This window comes from Phaseolus vulgaris, chromosome 8 (genome assembly GCF_000499845.2).
Source record: "Phaseolus vulgaris cultivar G19833 chromosome 8, P. vulgaris v2.0, whole genome shotgun sequence".
NCBI lineage: Eukaryota > Viridiplantae > Streptophyta > Magnoliopsida > Fabales > Fabaceae > Phaseolus > Phaseolus vulgaris.
Window position 1 is genome coordinate 33,740,296 of NC_023752.2, and position 14,832 is coordinate 33,755,127.

The window sequence follows — 14,832 nt, forward strand, 5'->3', positions numbered from 1 at the left end:
AGCTCGTCGATCTTCGTCTTGAACCCACTGTTCTCTTCACGAACCTGGGTAATTTCAAGCACAAGCTCGTCAATCTTCTTCTTGAACCCGCTGTTTTCTTCGCGAACTCGGGCAAGCTCGGTAGCAGTTTCGCTCAGTTCTTTGGAGGCTTTGTCCCGATCCTGTTCGACTTTCCCCAAAAGGGTCTCCCTCTCAGTCGACCTTTTCTGCAGCTTGGCCATCTTTTCGGCGTCGGTTTTCTTTGCCTCCTCCAGCGTAGCAATTTTCTCCCTCAGAGGGACGATCCTGTTCTCCAGCTCGACGGCGTCTTGGAGTTTGTCGTGAAGCTTCCTGCGCAGTTCTTTGTTGTCCTTGCACACGCTCTGAAGCTCGTCCTTGAGAGCGTTTTCGACCCGCGAAAACTCGAGGCCTTGCATCAGCATGTCGCACTTGGTGTTCTCGGCTTCGGCTTTCGCGGTGCTCGCCACCTCCTGATGGACCCGGTCCCTTAGCCCTTTGCCGACGATTTGGGGAAGACAATCGTCAACCATGGCACTTAGGCGCACGGTGAAGGACTTCAAGGCTTCCTGAAGAGGGGCTGGGAGGTTTGAGGTTGCTGGAGGAGGCGGAGGTTGGTGCTCACCACCACCCTCACAAGGTTGTATGGCGGGGGGAGCTTCGACGCGTGGTGGTGAGGCAGGAAGTTATTCAGCGACTTGGGAAGAGGCTTGCGTATCAGCAAGTTGCTCAGGAACAGCTTCAGCAACTGAGGCGTTCGAAGCAAGAACATCCCCAGCAGATTCGAATGGTGTGGAGGCGCTGAGGGGGGGGGTTCTCGATATAGTTTGGGGCGGCACTCTCAATTGCTGGGGGCTCGATCACAGCCCCCCTCTTCCTCTTGCAGACTAGCCCGTCCTCGGTGCTTTCATCCGCCTCTTCGTCTGACACTACCCTGGGGGCTTTCCTCTTGGCCTTCTTGAGGGGTAGTTTCTTGCGATGGGGGGCCGGAAGAGCAACAACTACGGGTGGACCCACTGGCAGAGATTGGCCTTGGGCAGCGGCGATCTCCGCGACAGAGTTTGGGACCGTTTGGGAGCCCGCCGCAAGTTTGTGGGACTTGGCTATGGCACGTAGCTCAGCCATCCTATCCTTCCCCAGCATCATATCTGCATTAGTGACCCACAGTTACCAACCAGCACAAGAATTCAGTAGTTAACAATGCACAGAAAGATAAGCAATATAAGACAATGCATGGGGAAAGTTAAAACCACACACAAGTCAGGACAACAACATCAAGGTAAAGACGGGGCGATGCGAGTGTAGGCTAAGGGAACTCAAGGGCTTAAGCACAAACCTATGTGAGCGTCTAGCTGGCCTTCGAGAAACTCGTAGGCGTTGATGGAGGAAGAGGGCAGAATCATGTTGGAGGAGGCAGCTCTTTTCCAGAAACCGCACAAGTCCTTGTCGAGCTCTCCCATTTTTTCTGGCCCCCTGGCCTTCCTGAAGCTCGACTCCTTCTTCCCCTTGTTCACCCAATACAAGGGGAACCCGTCGAGAAGGGAAGGGTCTTGGTCGCTACAACAAACACGCACGAACTTCCCCTTCCAGTCCTTATAGGATTGCTGGAAGATGGAGAGAATGGACCTCCCAGCGACCCCATTGAGGCTAACCCATAGACGATCGCCCGGGTTCTTCGCCTCGAACAGGTACAGGAACACATCCACCGAGGCCGGGTGTCCCAAGTGCGCGCAGATAATTTGGTAAGCCCGGACGAACGCCCAGCTGTTGGGATGAAGCTGGGCGGGGGCTATGTCGAGCTCGGTCAGGAGCTCCCTCTCAAAGCGTGTGAAGGGAAACCGAAGCTTGACCTTCTTGAACATGGTGGTGTAGACAAAGCAGAAAGGGGCGTCGTCGCTCCCCTGATTATCGGTACAGATGGGCTCACCGGGAGGACAAGGGCGCACAACTACTCTGTCATCGTGCTCTTTGCTGAAAGAGAGGTGATCCGGATCACCTTTCTTGAGAGGAAGAATATCGCGATCAGTGTTGATGGATGAAGTCTCACCCAGCAGGGTTGCGGAAGCCCACGGGTATAGTCGTTTGTAGTCTGGAAGAGGCCTCACCATTGCGCTGGGTTGTGGTGGGTTTGGTTGTGGTTGGCTGGGTCGAGAAGACGCGGGTCTCGCGACTCGGTCGGAAGGGACGTTAGGATCCCTTGGGGGGTCGCGGGAAGAGGAAGGGTTTGCCCTACGGGTTTTCGTCGGAGGGTCGCGAGGAGATGGTGGAGGGTTTGGTGTGATTTTTGAACGAGCCATCGAGGAAGTTGCAAGAAGACGAAAAGGGAAGACATGAGAGTTCGTAAACAGAGAGACTCGACAGAAGAGAGGGAGATGGAAGAACAAGGGGGGGCTCGCAGAGAAAAGGTTCAGAAACCCTAAACGCAGAAAAGAGAAAACAAAGCAGAGAAAACATCCCACAACGTATGCTCCAGACAGTTAATGGATGATGCAAACCGATTAAAATGCAGCAAATATCAGTAGAAGTGATAAAAAAGTTACCTTTGGATGATCAGAAGAGTATTCAGAAAGATGGTGGTTGGGGGAATCGAAGCGTTCGCTGGAGCGTTTCGAGAGTCTGAAATGAGGTAGAAGATAATGAAACAGTGAAATGGCGCGAAGTGTTTAAGAGTTTCGAATGTTACGAGAAGCGCAAACGACAATGAATAATGGCCGTTGATGAATCCACGTGTCGAATGATCGAAGGAGTTGGTGAAATGTCAAGTCAGTGAACAGTACGAGCGCCAACGCGCAAAGCCACGTAGGCCGCCGGATTTGAACCTCTTTAGTCTTCTCGCTGAACAAGTCGCAGCTCGAGACTGGGGGGCTTGTGTACCGACCAGGTCATCGGGTGTGATGACGTGTCTAGCACGTGTCTAGCACGTGACTATGTGGGGCGTGCTCAGCAGAACACGTGGACAAGAGAAAGATGAATGGTTCAAAAGCGAGCATAGTCGCTGATTCGTGGAAGTGGCGTTCTACAGTGTACATAGTCGGTTGTCGCCGGGTTTGTGCGTGTCATCGACGTATTAGGTAATGGAAGATCGGGTGGTCTGACATCGCCACAAGGAGAACATCGCCGGATCTCCCAGTAAACTTAGTTAAAGCTGCTAGAGGCTCAGAAGAGTAAGTCCAAGCGTGTAAGTCCAACGAGATGATTGTTGCGCTAGCATGGGGCATGCAGGTCGAGTAGGCTGAGGGAGCAGCTTGCCCATCAGTGACAGGATTCGCAGAGTGGACATTCGCTGGTGGCAAGGTTCCCCCAGCTAGAACATGCATGGTGTAGCAATAAGGAAGGTACCACTAACGACAAGCGATGTCATAGAGATGGTGCATTTTGCTGCACCCGATACTCGCCTTGTCAGGTGGTGCCATAGGGCATATTGTGTGCTAGCTTGCTCCTAGAGTAGAGGACTTAGCCGCGCGGCTGGTTACTGCACAGATATAACGTTCAAATTGCCCCAACCCAAATGACGACACGTGTAGGGTTGTATGCTACCTGTTACTCCAGTCCGGATGATGACACGTGTAGGGTTGGATGCAATAGAGAAATGACGCTCAAGCTATCCTAGCTCAGATGATGACACGTGTAGGGCTGGGTGCTACCTGCTATCCCAGCCCAGATGGCGACACGTGCAGGGCTGGATGCGAGCCACGCGTCCAAAAGCATAACGGCCTGGAGAGAGAAGAAACCTAGCTATAAAGGTAAACTTAACAGAATTTGCTGAGGAACGTTTTCATTAAGGCTCATTGCTAGGGTTGTGTGCCTTTAGTACGGTTCTACAGAGCATATTTTCTCTGAGTTTTTGGGTGTTCTTGTTGCTACCTTGAGCGTCGGAGCGCCATCGGCAGCAGAGGCGCCACCTTGTGTTTTCAGGTTCTCAGAGAGGTTTTCTGTGGTGTGGACTTGAAGGTCACGCGGAGTCAAGCTGGTGAGGCGGTTCGTGACGAGGCAACGCTCTCACGATAGGTCAACCGGCAAGATCACTAAGCAATATAAATGTTACAGAAATCACCTTCATTTCAAGAAAGAATAGATTCCATTTGATGCTTGAAAATAGAATATATTGCAAGATTAACACTTAAAGCTAAGTCAATATCAAATAAATTCCTTAAATATTCAATAAGTTTTTTTTTTCATTTTTTATATAAATATTGTCTACTTACACTTTAAGATATTTAGGATTAATTATGTTTCACCTATCTTATTTCATAAATTTTATTTTTTAAGCTGTTTTCCTACATTTTATTATCATATTTAAAGATCTTTACGGTGTTTTATTCATTTATAAAATATTATCAAGACGTTGAGGCGTGAAATATTAATTTTCAAAATTGTAGTTTTGAATGAACCCATTTCAGGCAGGGCAGGCAGGGCAGGCAGGGCAATCGATTGTTTCCTCATTTATTGTAATATCCTCGTCAACTAAAACATTTACCACAAAACTCCAACTTTGACTTAGCATTCGCACAGGCTCTCTTGGATATGGCAACAATTAAAGTCATGGAATTCAGATCTTGTTCCCAAAATTAGACAACACCCACTTCACATCTCACTTGTCAGCTGATCCACAATGGAGAAATTTTCAATTTTGTTGTCTTTGGTGATGCTGGGTCTGGCCATTTGTAATGTGGGGAGAGTGGAAGGAGCTCAAAAAGCTCCTTGGAGGATTCAGACTCTCTTCTCTGTGGAGTGTCAGAACTACTTTGACTGGCAAACGGTTGGACTCATGCATAGTTTTAGAAAGGCGAAGCAACCGGGACACATAACGCGTCTTCTCAGTTGCACTGAGGAGCAGAAGAAAACTTATAGAGGGATGCATTTAGCTCCCACTTTTGAGGTGCCCTCGATGAGCAAACACCCAACAACTGGTGACTGGTAAAGTAGAATCAGTGTTTGCTAGAAGTTGAATCAGCTTCAGGAGTTTAATTTGGGATGAAAAAGAGTATATTGGTTTTGTGTGTTGTAGTTTTATTGAGAACTGATCTGCTATCATTAGCACTGGTTCTGATTTTCCTATGTTACTGCCACTCTGGTGGTACAGTTTTGCACAATGCATGATGTGTGATTGTGTTGACCTTAATCTTTGCAAAATTTTGTGCGTTTCTGTGCTAGCTAATTTATAGTGATTGTATGTCTTGATTTGTGTTTACATCGGTTTGTTATCTAAACTTATGTGCATTGGTTTGTATGAGTGTCTTTTACTTAAGTGATCTCTTTTGACGTAGACAAGATAACTTTTATTAAAGCGTGTTGTTCAAGGATATACTATTTTAATTGTGAGTGAAGACCTTTCTAGTTATTTGACTTCTGCTCCTCTGAAATTAATGCTGGGTGTTAGTTGAATATTGTGCTGCTTCTGCCTCTTTTGTTTTTTTTTTGACATTGAATAGTGCGACTACTTTTGTATTGTAAGTGGTTGATCCTACCATTCCCGTTTTTACAGGGATGTGAGTTTTAGTCTTTTGCAAAATAAGACACATGAATACCATATTGCAGAAGTAAATTAGTGACATCCCTTTCCTATAATTAGTGACATCTACTATGCAGGTACCCTGCAATAAACAAACCTGCTGGGGTTTTGCACTGGCTCAAATATAGTAAAGATGCAGAGAATGTTGACTGGGTTATTATCCTTGATGCAGACATGATAATCCGTGGCCGAATTGTACCTTGGAAACTAGGTGCAGAGAAAGGAAGACCTGTTGCCGCCTATTATGGGTATTCACTAATATCTAAATATTTAGTTAGTCCATTTTTAGTGTTATAGTGTTAGTAGTTAGATATTCACACAGTGGAAGGGTGTAATTGAGCTAGTGTAGCTTCATTATGGCAAAGAGCAGATTATGAGAACATAAAGCTTTGAAGACCTAGATGTTTTCATTTCACATATTTGTTTCGATGAGAGAAGGAAGGTTCAAAGCATGTAATGGTAAATTTGAAAATATAAACTTCACTAAAATCCAAGCTAGAAAGATTTTGTATCGTGACTCTGAATCAAGTTATGAAACTCGTCTGAATTTCTTGAAACAGTACAGATATCTTGTATTTTTTTATTCAGTGTTTATATCACTGGATCACCATGAAAACATGCCATAAACAAAACAAAAGTTCCTTCTCTAGGTACTTAAGAGGTTGTGACAATATATTGGCTCAACTGCACACAAAACACCCAGAACTTTGTGACAAAGTAGGTGGACTTTTGGCAATGCATATAGATGACCTGCGATCTTTGGCATCTATGTGGCTTTCAAAAACAGAAGAAGTACGGCAAGATAGGGCTCACTGGGGAGTAAACATAACTGGTGACATATATGAGAAAGGATGGATTAGTGAGATGTATGGATACTCTTTTGGTGCAGCAGAAGTGAGTTGACCCTTTAAAATGTTTACTGTATTTTGTAGATTGCTATGGCCCTAACTATTAAGCACTTTATTGAACTATTTAAATTTCACTATTTGTTTTGCTTTTATCCTTCGTTCGCCCTTTTCATTTGGCTTTTCTTCTGCTGTTCACAGGTTGGGCTCAAACACAAGATCAATGATAACTTGATGATTTACCCAGGTTACGCACCCCGTGAGGGAGTTGAGCCAATTCTTCTTCATTATGGGCTTCCATTTAGGGTTGGGAATTGGTCATTTAGTAAGGCTGACCATGATGAGGATGAGATTGTTTATAGCTGTGACCAGCTCTTTCCTCAACCTCCTTATCCCAGGGAGGTATGTATACCAACATATTAATTGGAGGAAACTAGTGTCTTTTAGAAAACTACTTCTTATTCCAGTGGCATTGTTGTCTCAGTCCTGTAGAGAAGCATATATATTCCCTTTGATGTGTATAAATAAGACTCAGCATTTTAAGCCTAATGTTTTAGTCATTATACTGAATGAATGCATCCGTACATCAGTGTTTTTTTTTTTTTCAAGTTTTAATGAATTTTGAAAATTTATTATTGCAGGTAATGCAGTTGGAAATAGATCCTAATCTACGGCGAGGACTATTTTTAAGTATAGAGTGCATAAATATTCTAAATGAAGCTCTTCTGTTACATCATGCAGCTAACGGCTGCCCTAAACCAGCATGGTCTAAATATGTGAACTTTCTTAAAAGCAGAGCCTTTGCTGAACTAACTAAACCAAAAACTGTAACTCCTGCTACTCTACAAATGATGGAGGATGCAGTACAAGAACATATTGATCATGATGCTACCCGGCCATATCCTAAAATCCATACTGTTTTTTCCACTGAATGCACACCATATTTTGACTGGCAGACTGTAGGGCTTATGCATAGTTTCCGTTTAAGTGGGCAGCCAGGAAATATCACTAGACTTCTTAGCTGCTCTGATGCGGACTTAAAGCTATATAAAGGCCATAACCTGGCTCCCACCCATTATGTTCCTTCTATGAGTCAACATCCATTAACAGGCGATTGGTAATTCTGTCTGTATTTCAATTGTATTATGTTTGTCTTCTTAGTTAATTTCTATTTCTGCACTTACAGTAGGGAAATAGCAATCAACAAAAGTGGTTATAAAGTCAAGCATGAAATGGGCAAAGACTAATCTTCGCAACATCCTTTTGTTTTTTCAGAAGATTTTAAAACTAATTTAGCTAAAAGCATTTCATCTTGATGAACTTCTCCTGATGATAAAATTAAGATTTTATCTGAAACTATATTCGCTATGGTCAAATTTGTTATCTGCCTTGGTTGATTTTTCTTTTTCAATTTCCATTTTTCTCTGATTTTTATTTCGAGTGAAAGAAAACTGTCTGCTTGCTGACAGGGAACCTAGACTATGAGTAACAGATATATCTTCTCAACTTTATTTCCCTATTAAAACAAATGAAACCTTCTAAACCCAAGCTGGATGTGATTATTATGCATTACGTATTGGGGTAGCTTTTGATGTTCTAAACATACGATTCTGGGTTTAGTCCATCTGGGACTGGTGGGACCACCACCAAACTTCATTTATTTATTTAATCTGCAACACTACTCACTGTGGCAGGCCTCCACAGAGGAGTGTCTGGATCTGTGAGGAACAATAAGAGTGAAGGGAATTATAGATTTAAGCCGTAGCATGGAGATAACAATTACTGCAGTAACTTTTTAGGAGGTCCCTGAGTGGAGAGAGTAGTTTGCAAGGCAGTTAGGGAGACTAATTGTAAGTTATTGGTCATTGATTGTTTGGGAGATAGAGGGAAGATGGTAAGGCATAGATCACCTGATACATGGATAGGTGACTTATGGTGTATAGTCTAATCCTTTATCAGTCAATACTTCCTTGCCTAACATTACCTTTCGTTGCTGGAACAACCTTGTCCCCAAGGTTAAAATTTGGAAATTGGTCTTTTATGGTGGAAATATCTTCCCATGGGCCGCTTTGGGACCACCCTCCTGCCATTGCACCAACACTTGTTGTATTGGCTCACCCTAGTGTTGGATAGCCAAAATTGTTTGTGTAATTCATTTGGCAATTGTCTCTCAATTGGATGAGTTCCTACTATTAGTTTCAATTGAGATGCTTGGTAAACTGTATGTATGCGGGAAGCCTTGGGAAGTTGTAATACATAAGCCACAAACCCTACTTGTTTGAGGACAACAAAAAGACCCTAGTAACATGTTGACAATTTTGGGTGTAACTGCATAGACATGGTTATCAAACTCGCGAGCTAACTCGTTAACACATTTGAGTTTATGTTCCCACTCACCCTGGGCGAGTTAACTAGAAAGCAAAATCGTTTTAAGAGAAAACTTGGTAGACTCGTTGTAAACTCGGTGAACTTTCTTGAACTTGCAAGTCTGCAACCGAGTTGGCGAGTCTAGATAGACTTTTTTTAAACCCTGTTAGGAATGAAGAAAATAAATATAGGATTGATATCCCTTGTGTAAAATACACATAGGGGTCTTTATTTATAGATGAAAATAATAACAGAATCAATAACATAATAACAGAATAATATAAACTATGGGCTAAGCCCGTTACATTCAACACTCCCCTCAAGTTGGTGCATATAAATCATATGTACCAAGCTTGTTACAAATATAATCAATACTAGATCCCCGTAAAGATTTAGTGAAAATATCTGCTAATTGATCATTTAAATTAACAAATTCAGTCTTGATGTCTCCAGACACATTCTTTTCTCGAATGAAATGACAATTAATCTCAATATGTTTGGTCCTTTCATGAAAGACGGGATTTGAGCTAATATGAAGAGCAACCTAATTATCACAAGTGAGTGTCATTTAAATGACTTCTCCATATTGCAATTCTTCGAGTAACTGTTTAAGCCAAATAAGCTCACAAGTAGCTGAAGCCATAGCTCTATATTCCGCTTCAGCACTAGATCTTGCCACAACATTTTGTTTCTTACTCTTCCAAGAAATTAAATTATCACCAATAGAAACACAATATTCGGAAGTAGATATTCTATCAGACGAGATCCTGCCCAATCAGCATCTGAATAACATACAACTCTAGTATGATTATTGTGACCATATAACAAGTCTTTTTCAGGACAACCTTTAATGTATTTCAATATACGAATGACTGCATTCCAATGATCAACACATGGTCAATTAAGGAATTGACTCACCACACTAACAACAAATGAAATATCTGGACAAGTGACAGTAAGATAGTTCACTTTTCCGACTAATCTTTTGTACTCCTCATGATTTGAGAAAGGCTCCCCTGACTAGGTAGGAGTTTTACATTAGGATCCATAGGTGTCTCAACAAATTTTGAATTTGTTAATTTAGTTTCCTCCAAAATATCCAATGCATATTTCCTCTGAGAAATAGCAATACCATTGTTTGATTGTGCTGCCTCAATTCCTAAGAAATATCTAAGTTTGCCAAGATCTTTGGTCTAAAAGTGTTTACAAAGGTGTTGTTTTACCTATAAGATGCCATGGTGATCACTTCCTGTAAGAACAATGTCATCAACATTTAGTACAAGATAGATACACCCAACACTCGAGTGACGGTGAAAAAAACGAATGATCTGCTTCAGTGCGAGTCATACCAAACTATTTAACAACTTTGCCAAAATTTTCAAACCAAGCCCTGGGAGACTGCTTGTGACCATATAAGGATTTGTGGAGACGACATACCAATCCAGAAGACTCCCCCTGAGCAACAAAGCCGGGAGGTTGCTCCATATAAATTTCTTCCTGCAAATCCCCAATAAGAAAGACATTTTTGACATCCAGTTGATAAAGAGGCCATTGTTGAATAACAACCATGGCTATGAATAAGCGAACTGAAGCCATCTTTGCTACTATAGAAAAAATATCACCATATTCTAAACCAAAAAATTGGGTATAACCCTTAACTACAAGACGAGCTTTGAGATGATCAATAGTACCATTAAGACTAATTTTAATAGCAAAGACTCACCTGCAACCAACAACAAATTTCCCAGAAGGTCAACAAACGAGTTAGACGACTAATGGATAATAAGTTAAAGAGAGACCCATGAACATAAAGAACATTGTCAATAGATCAAGAAGGAAGAAGATGAATAGTACCAACACCATGGGATGAAACCCTAGAGCCATTGGCCATGGTAATGGTTGGTAAATAACCGGAGGTAGACAAAGAAGAGAAAAAAGATTTATTACCAGTTCAAACACAGTATTACGCTCCCTGCCTTCAAATCTTCTATTCAAAGCAGTTGTGAAATCTTCCCACGATGGGTTCCTGGACTTTTGAGGCCAAAATTTGAACCAATAGTTGTTGTCTCCTTCCATACAAATGAGAGCCAAATATAATTTTTCTTTTTGAGAGGCATTCTTTACTTCAAAAAAATTTCCAGCTCTTGCTGTCCATCCTAACATATCATTCCCTTCAAAAGTGGTTAATTCCACCCTTTTAGTCCAAGGTCTCAGCAGTTCTTCTCCCTCTTCGTCTGATTTGTTACCTTGGACAGATCTTCCTTCCTTCTTTTTTCATCATTAACTGAATTTTCCTCTCCTTCTGACAACTTCTCACTTTTCTTGATTTCAAGTAGAAGTTCTTTGATTTCTTTCATGTTTGGCAAGGTGTCTTTCATAATAGCTATATATGCTTTCAATAATCTTTCCTTGTTCATTGGCCCATCTTTCCAACATACGTAGTCGACTCTCCATTTTGTCTCCTAGATGATGTATCCAACAGATTGCACCAAACTTGTTATCTACCTCCTCAAAGAATAGAAACAAGATAGAGAAGAACGTAGACTAAGACTCTTCTTTCTGTATTGTTTCAGCACTTATCAACTTTGAACACAAACATCAGCTTACAAATGAAATCTTTTCCTTTCACACCGGGCACATTCCCTATCGCAACAACTGAAAACTCTCTTTCCCCAACACTCACAAGAAAAGACTATATATAGACTTTCTCAGAAAGTCTCACCTCGACTAACTTAACTAATATTTTTGAATTTCTTTCTATAATACACTTTCCATTTCCCCTCATTACTTTCGTGCCTAACACAATCATACTCAGATAAAGCACTGGCACAAGGACATAAATCAACACTCAAGCTCCAACGGTTGTATTCAAGACAACTATAAATCGAAGTTTTTCTATGCAAAAATGACAAAGAATTCTAAGAGTTTCTACATGAATTTACTGTTGTCCATACAATAGTTTGCATAAATCTTATATGTGCTAAATCAAAACATCGTCTACTAGACGACTTAGAGAAAATGAACTTTGTGTGGAAGTATTTTCTCATACAAGGAGCCTTAATAGATTATATCTCTCTAGTGAGTTTCCTTGTAATAATTTTCAAACAATTTTTCTTATAAGGTCAGGAACGGCATTGTATACTGGGGAAAGCCATAAGTGGTTTAGTGTTAAAGAATATTTGTGTTTTATCTCAATGGAGTTCTACTGTGTACTTCTATGTAGTGCATGTCTTGATCTTTAAATTGTATAACATTGGTATTGATAAGGTGCAGAGAATAACTAATTGCTTATTTGTATGACATTTGTGTCACAATCTACTACTCATCTGTCTTTTGTTGATGTTTTACAGCTGAAATGGTATATAAATATCTTGCTCCACTACTCTAAATGCACAATAATTGAGATCCTATCACCTTTAGATGTTTATTTAGATGAATTATTTAGACATTAGGTAAAGAAATGAATTTCTCTGTTTTATATCAGGTATCCAGCCATTAACAAACCAGCTGCTGTTCTCCACTGGATCAATCATGCAAATATTGAAGCTGAATTCATAGTGATTCTAGACGCTGATATGATAATGAGAGGCCCAATTACCCCATGGGAATTCAAAGCTGCACGGGGTAAACCTGTTTCAACTCCCTATGAGTAAGCGTGTGAATTCAATTTATCATTGTAAAACCTATTAGTGCTGTTGGCATCAATGTATTGTGGATGTTGTGGTCTTTCTGGGTTTTGTCTTGGTATGGTGATTCATTTGTTGTTTTTTTTTTTTACATGCTAGCTACCTTATTGGCTGTGACAATGAGCTTGCAAAATTGCATACAAGCCATCCCGAGGCTTGTGACAAGGTTGGTGGTGTAATCATCATGCATATAGATGATTTGAGAAAATTTGCTTTACTTTGGCTGCATAAAACTGAGGAAGTTCGGGCTGATAGAGCTCATTATGCAAGAAACATAACAGGAGACATATATGAATCGGGTTGGATCAGCGAGATGTACGGTTACTCCTTCGGTGCAGCAGAGGTATTTTGTTTTTAAATTTTCACAATTCATACTCAGCATAGATGTTCATCTAAGCACAAGCATGGGAGGCAACACAGAAATTCTAAATGCTTTTATATTATATGTTATAATTTGGACATGGTTTCCTTTCTGAACTTTTCATGCTTTATGAGTCTTCACATGATTATATGCTCTATATCTTTCTGTGGATTGAAATGATCATCAAATTTCATCCCCCATCGTACCCTCTTTAAATTATGAGCAGGTTTCACTGTATAACCTGTAATGCTGTTGATGCAGTTGAAATTGAGGCATACTATAAACAGAGAGATTATGCTATACCCAGGATATGTTCCTGAACCAGGAATCAAATATAGAGCTTTTCACTATGGATTAGAATTCAAAGTTGGGAATTGGAGTTTTGACAAGGCAGACTGGCGAGAAGTCGACATGGTTAACAGATGCTGGGCCAAGTTTCCAGAGCCACCAGACCCATTAACACTAGATCACAATGATGAGGAGAATTTACAGCGAGATTTTCTCAGTATAGAATGTGTGAAGACACTAAATGAAGCATTGCGCTTGCATCATGAAAAAATGGACTGCCGCAAAGATGGTTCCATATCCAAATTAAACGTCTCTTCTACATTAGGCAATTTCAGTAAAAATTTTGAATCAAAGGAAAATCATAAGTCAGCAGATTATTCTGGGGAAATGGTTAGCGTTCAAAAAGACGGGACAGGGATACCTAGTTCCTTCAGGTGGTGGGTGTTATTTTTATGTGCATTTTCTGTATTTGGATTCTTGGTAATAGTTTTTTTGGTGCATTCTAGTCATAAAAGAAAAGGAATGAAAATGAAACACCATAGAACCAGGAGAAGAAACTTGTAACCAGGATAGAAGGAGGGACATCACTTGAACCGTCTTGCCTCTTTAATCATTTTGCTTCTCTTATTCTACGTCGTAAAGCATGCAGGTAAAGAATTTAAGACTACCCTGCAGTAAAGTGATCATAAATTGAAGGGACAAGTTATATTACTTGAGAGATTTTGGTTTCATTCCCATAGAGCATGATCATATGAACGTTCGAGACCTCTCATTTGGACAGGTTTGAGAGTGCTTGTACTATATTTGTACCCAGAATTCATGAAAAGATTAGCAACATGGAATGAGATGAGAGAATCAAATTCTGCACCTTAGATGTTCAAATTTGTTGGTGTTGAACTGGGATTGTCCTCCCGATCAGGGGATTGATTCACTCACAGCAAAGGCATTTGATGAGTTGTGAATTGTGACTGTCTTTTCAATCATTCTTGTAACCTTTTATCCCTCACACTAAGGGATTTGTAAAATGATTGACCACCTATTATTCTAAGTATGATTACTATTATAAAAAAAACTGAGATAAACAAATGAGAAAAAGGAAGAAAAATGATATGAAAAGAAATATTTTTTTCTATTTTATTTTTCTTTCTTAAATTAAAGCAAAAAATCTGAATATATACAAGCAATACACTCATTCTAAGTATAGTTAGAGATACATAATAAAAAATAGAGAGCCAATAAAAACTAAAATAAGAAAAGAAAAAATAAATATTAGTTTTCTTTTAGAAGTCTTGTATCCATATCATTTGTTATTACATTATTGTCAACAAAAGATGATATATTTGTAAAACTGTGCAGGAGAAGGACAAAAATCAATTAATTATTGTTCTCATATTGTTTAGGGTTTTCCACCAAAATAAAGAAACTAAAGTAAAATAAAAAATATTTATAATCCACATTTCATATATTTATTGGTGAGGGACAAAGAAGTCATGGCAAATCTGCATGTCAATAAAAGCAGAGGATTTACCTAAAGAGAAGGGTGAGTAAAGAGAAGGGTGAGATTGAAGTTTTTTCTTAAAAGGGCTGCACAAATTGGGATTCCACTCGCTGTGATGCATTTCTTCTCCATACCCATTGATAAGAACCATTAACAAAAAAAAAATATTCAATTGTTCTTTTCAAATGGTAAAATCTAAAAGTTAAAAATATCTTTTAGATCGTACAACGTCAAAAAGTTCACAAATTGTGCAATTTAGAAAAGCTTATAGATTGTGT

The 14,832-nt window shown here is 40.4% G+C and overlaps 1 protein-coding gene across 2 annotated transcripts; it reads left to right on the plus strand.

Moving 5' to 3' along the window:
- Positions 1–4,377: 4,377 nt before the first annotated feature.
- Positions 4,378–14,104, plus strand: LOC137824237 (peptidyl serine alpha-galactosyltransferase-like). Of its 2 annotated transcripts, none has more exons than XM_068629777.1 (8): positions 4,378–4,914; positions 5,587–5,757; positions 6,148–6,403; positions 6,556–6,756; positions 6,996–7,471; positions 12,206–12,370; positions 12,507–12,750; positions 13,030–14,104. In XM_068629777.1, the coding sequence occupies exons 1-8, from the start codon at positions 4,610–4,612 to the stop codon at positions 13,618–13,620; spliced, it is 2,409 nt and encodes an 802-aa protein (XP_068485878.1). In that variant the 5' UTR covers positions 4,378–4,609; the 3' UTR covers positions 13,621–14,104. The 2 variants fall into 2 exon arrangements, with proteins under 2 accessions (XP_068485878.1, XP_068485879.1); XM_068629778.1 differs by having other exon boundaries at positions 6,160–6,403.
- The last annotated feature ends 728 nt before the right edge of the window (positions 14,105–14,832 follow it).

What these genes read in the sequence shown, in the direction of transcription:
- LOC137824237 (XM_068629777.1), top strand. Translation starts at nt 4,610, where the DNA reads ATGGAGAAATTTTCAATTTTGTTGTCTTTGGTGATGCTGGGTCTGGCC. An exon ending in ACTCTTTTGGTGCAGCAGAA is followed by an intron (nt 6,404 to 6,555) that starts GTGAGTTGACCC and finishes TGCTGTTCACAG; the next exon opens with GTTGGGCTCAAACACAAGAT. An exon ending in ACTCCTTCGGTGCAGCAGAG is followed by an intron (nt 12,751 to 13,029) that starts GTATTTTGTTTT and finishes CTGTTGATGCAG; the next exon opens with TTGAAATTGAGGCATACTAT.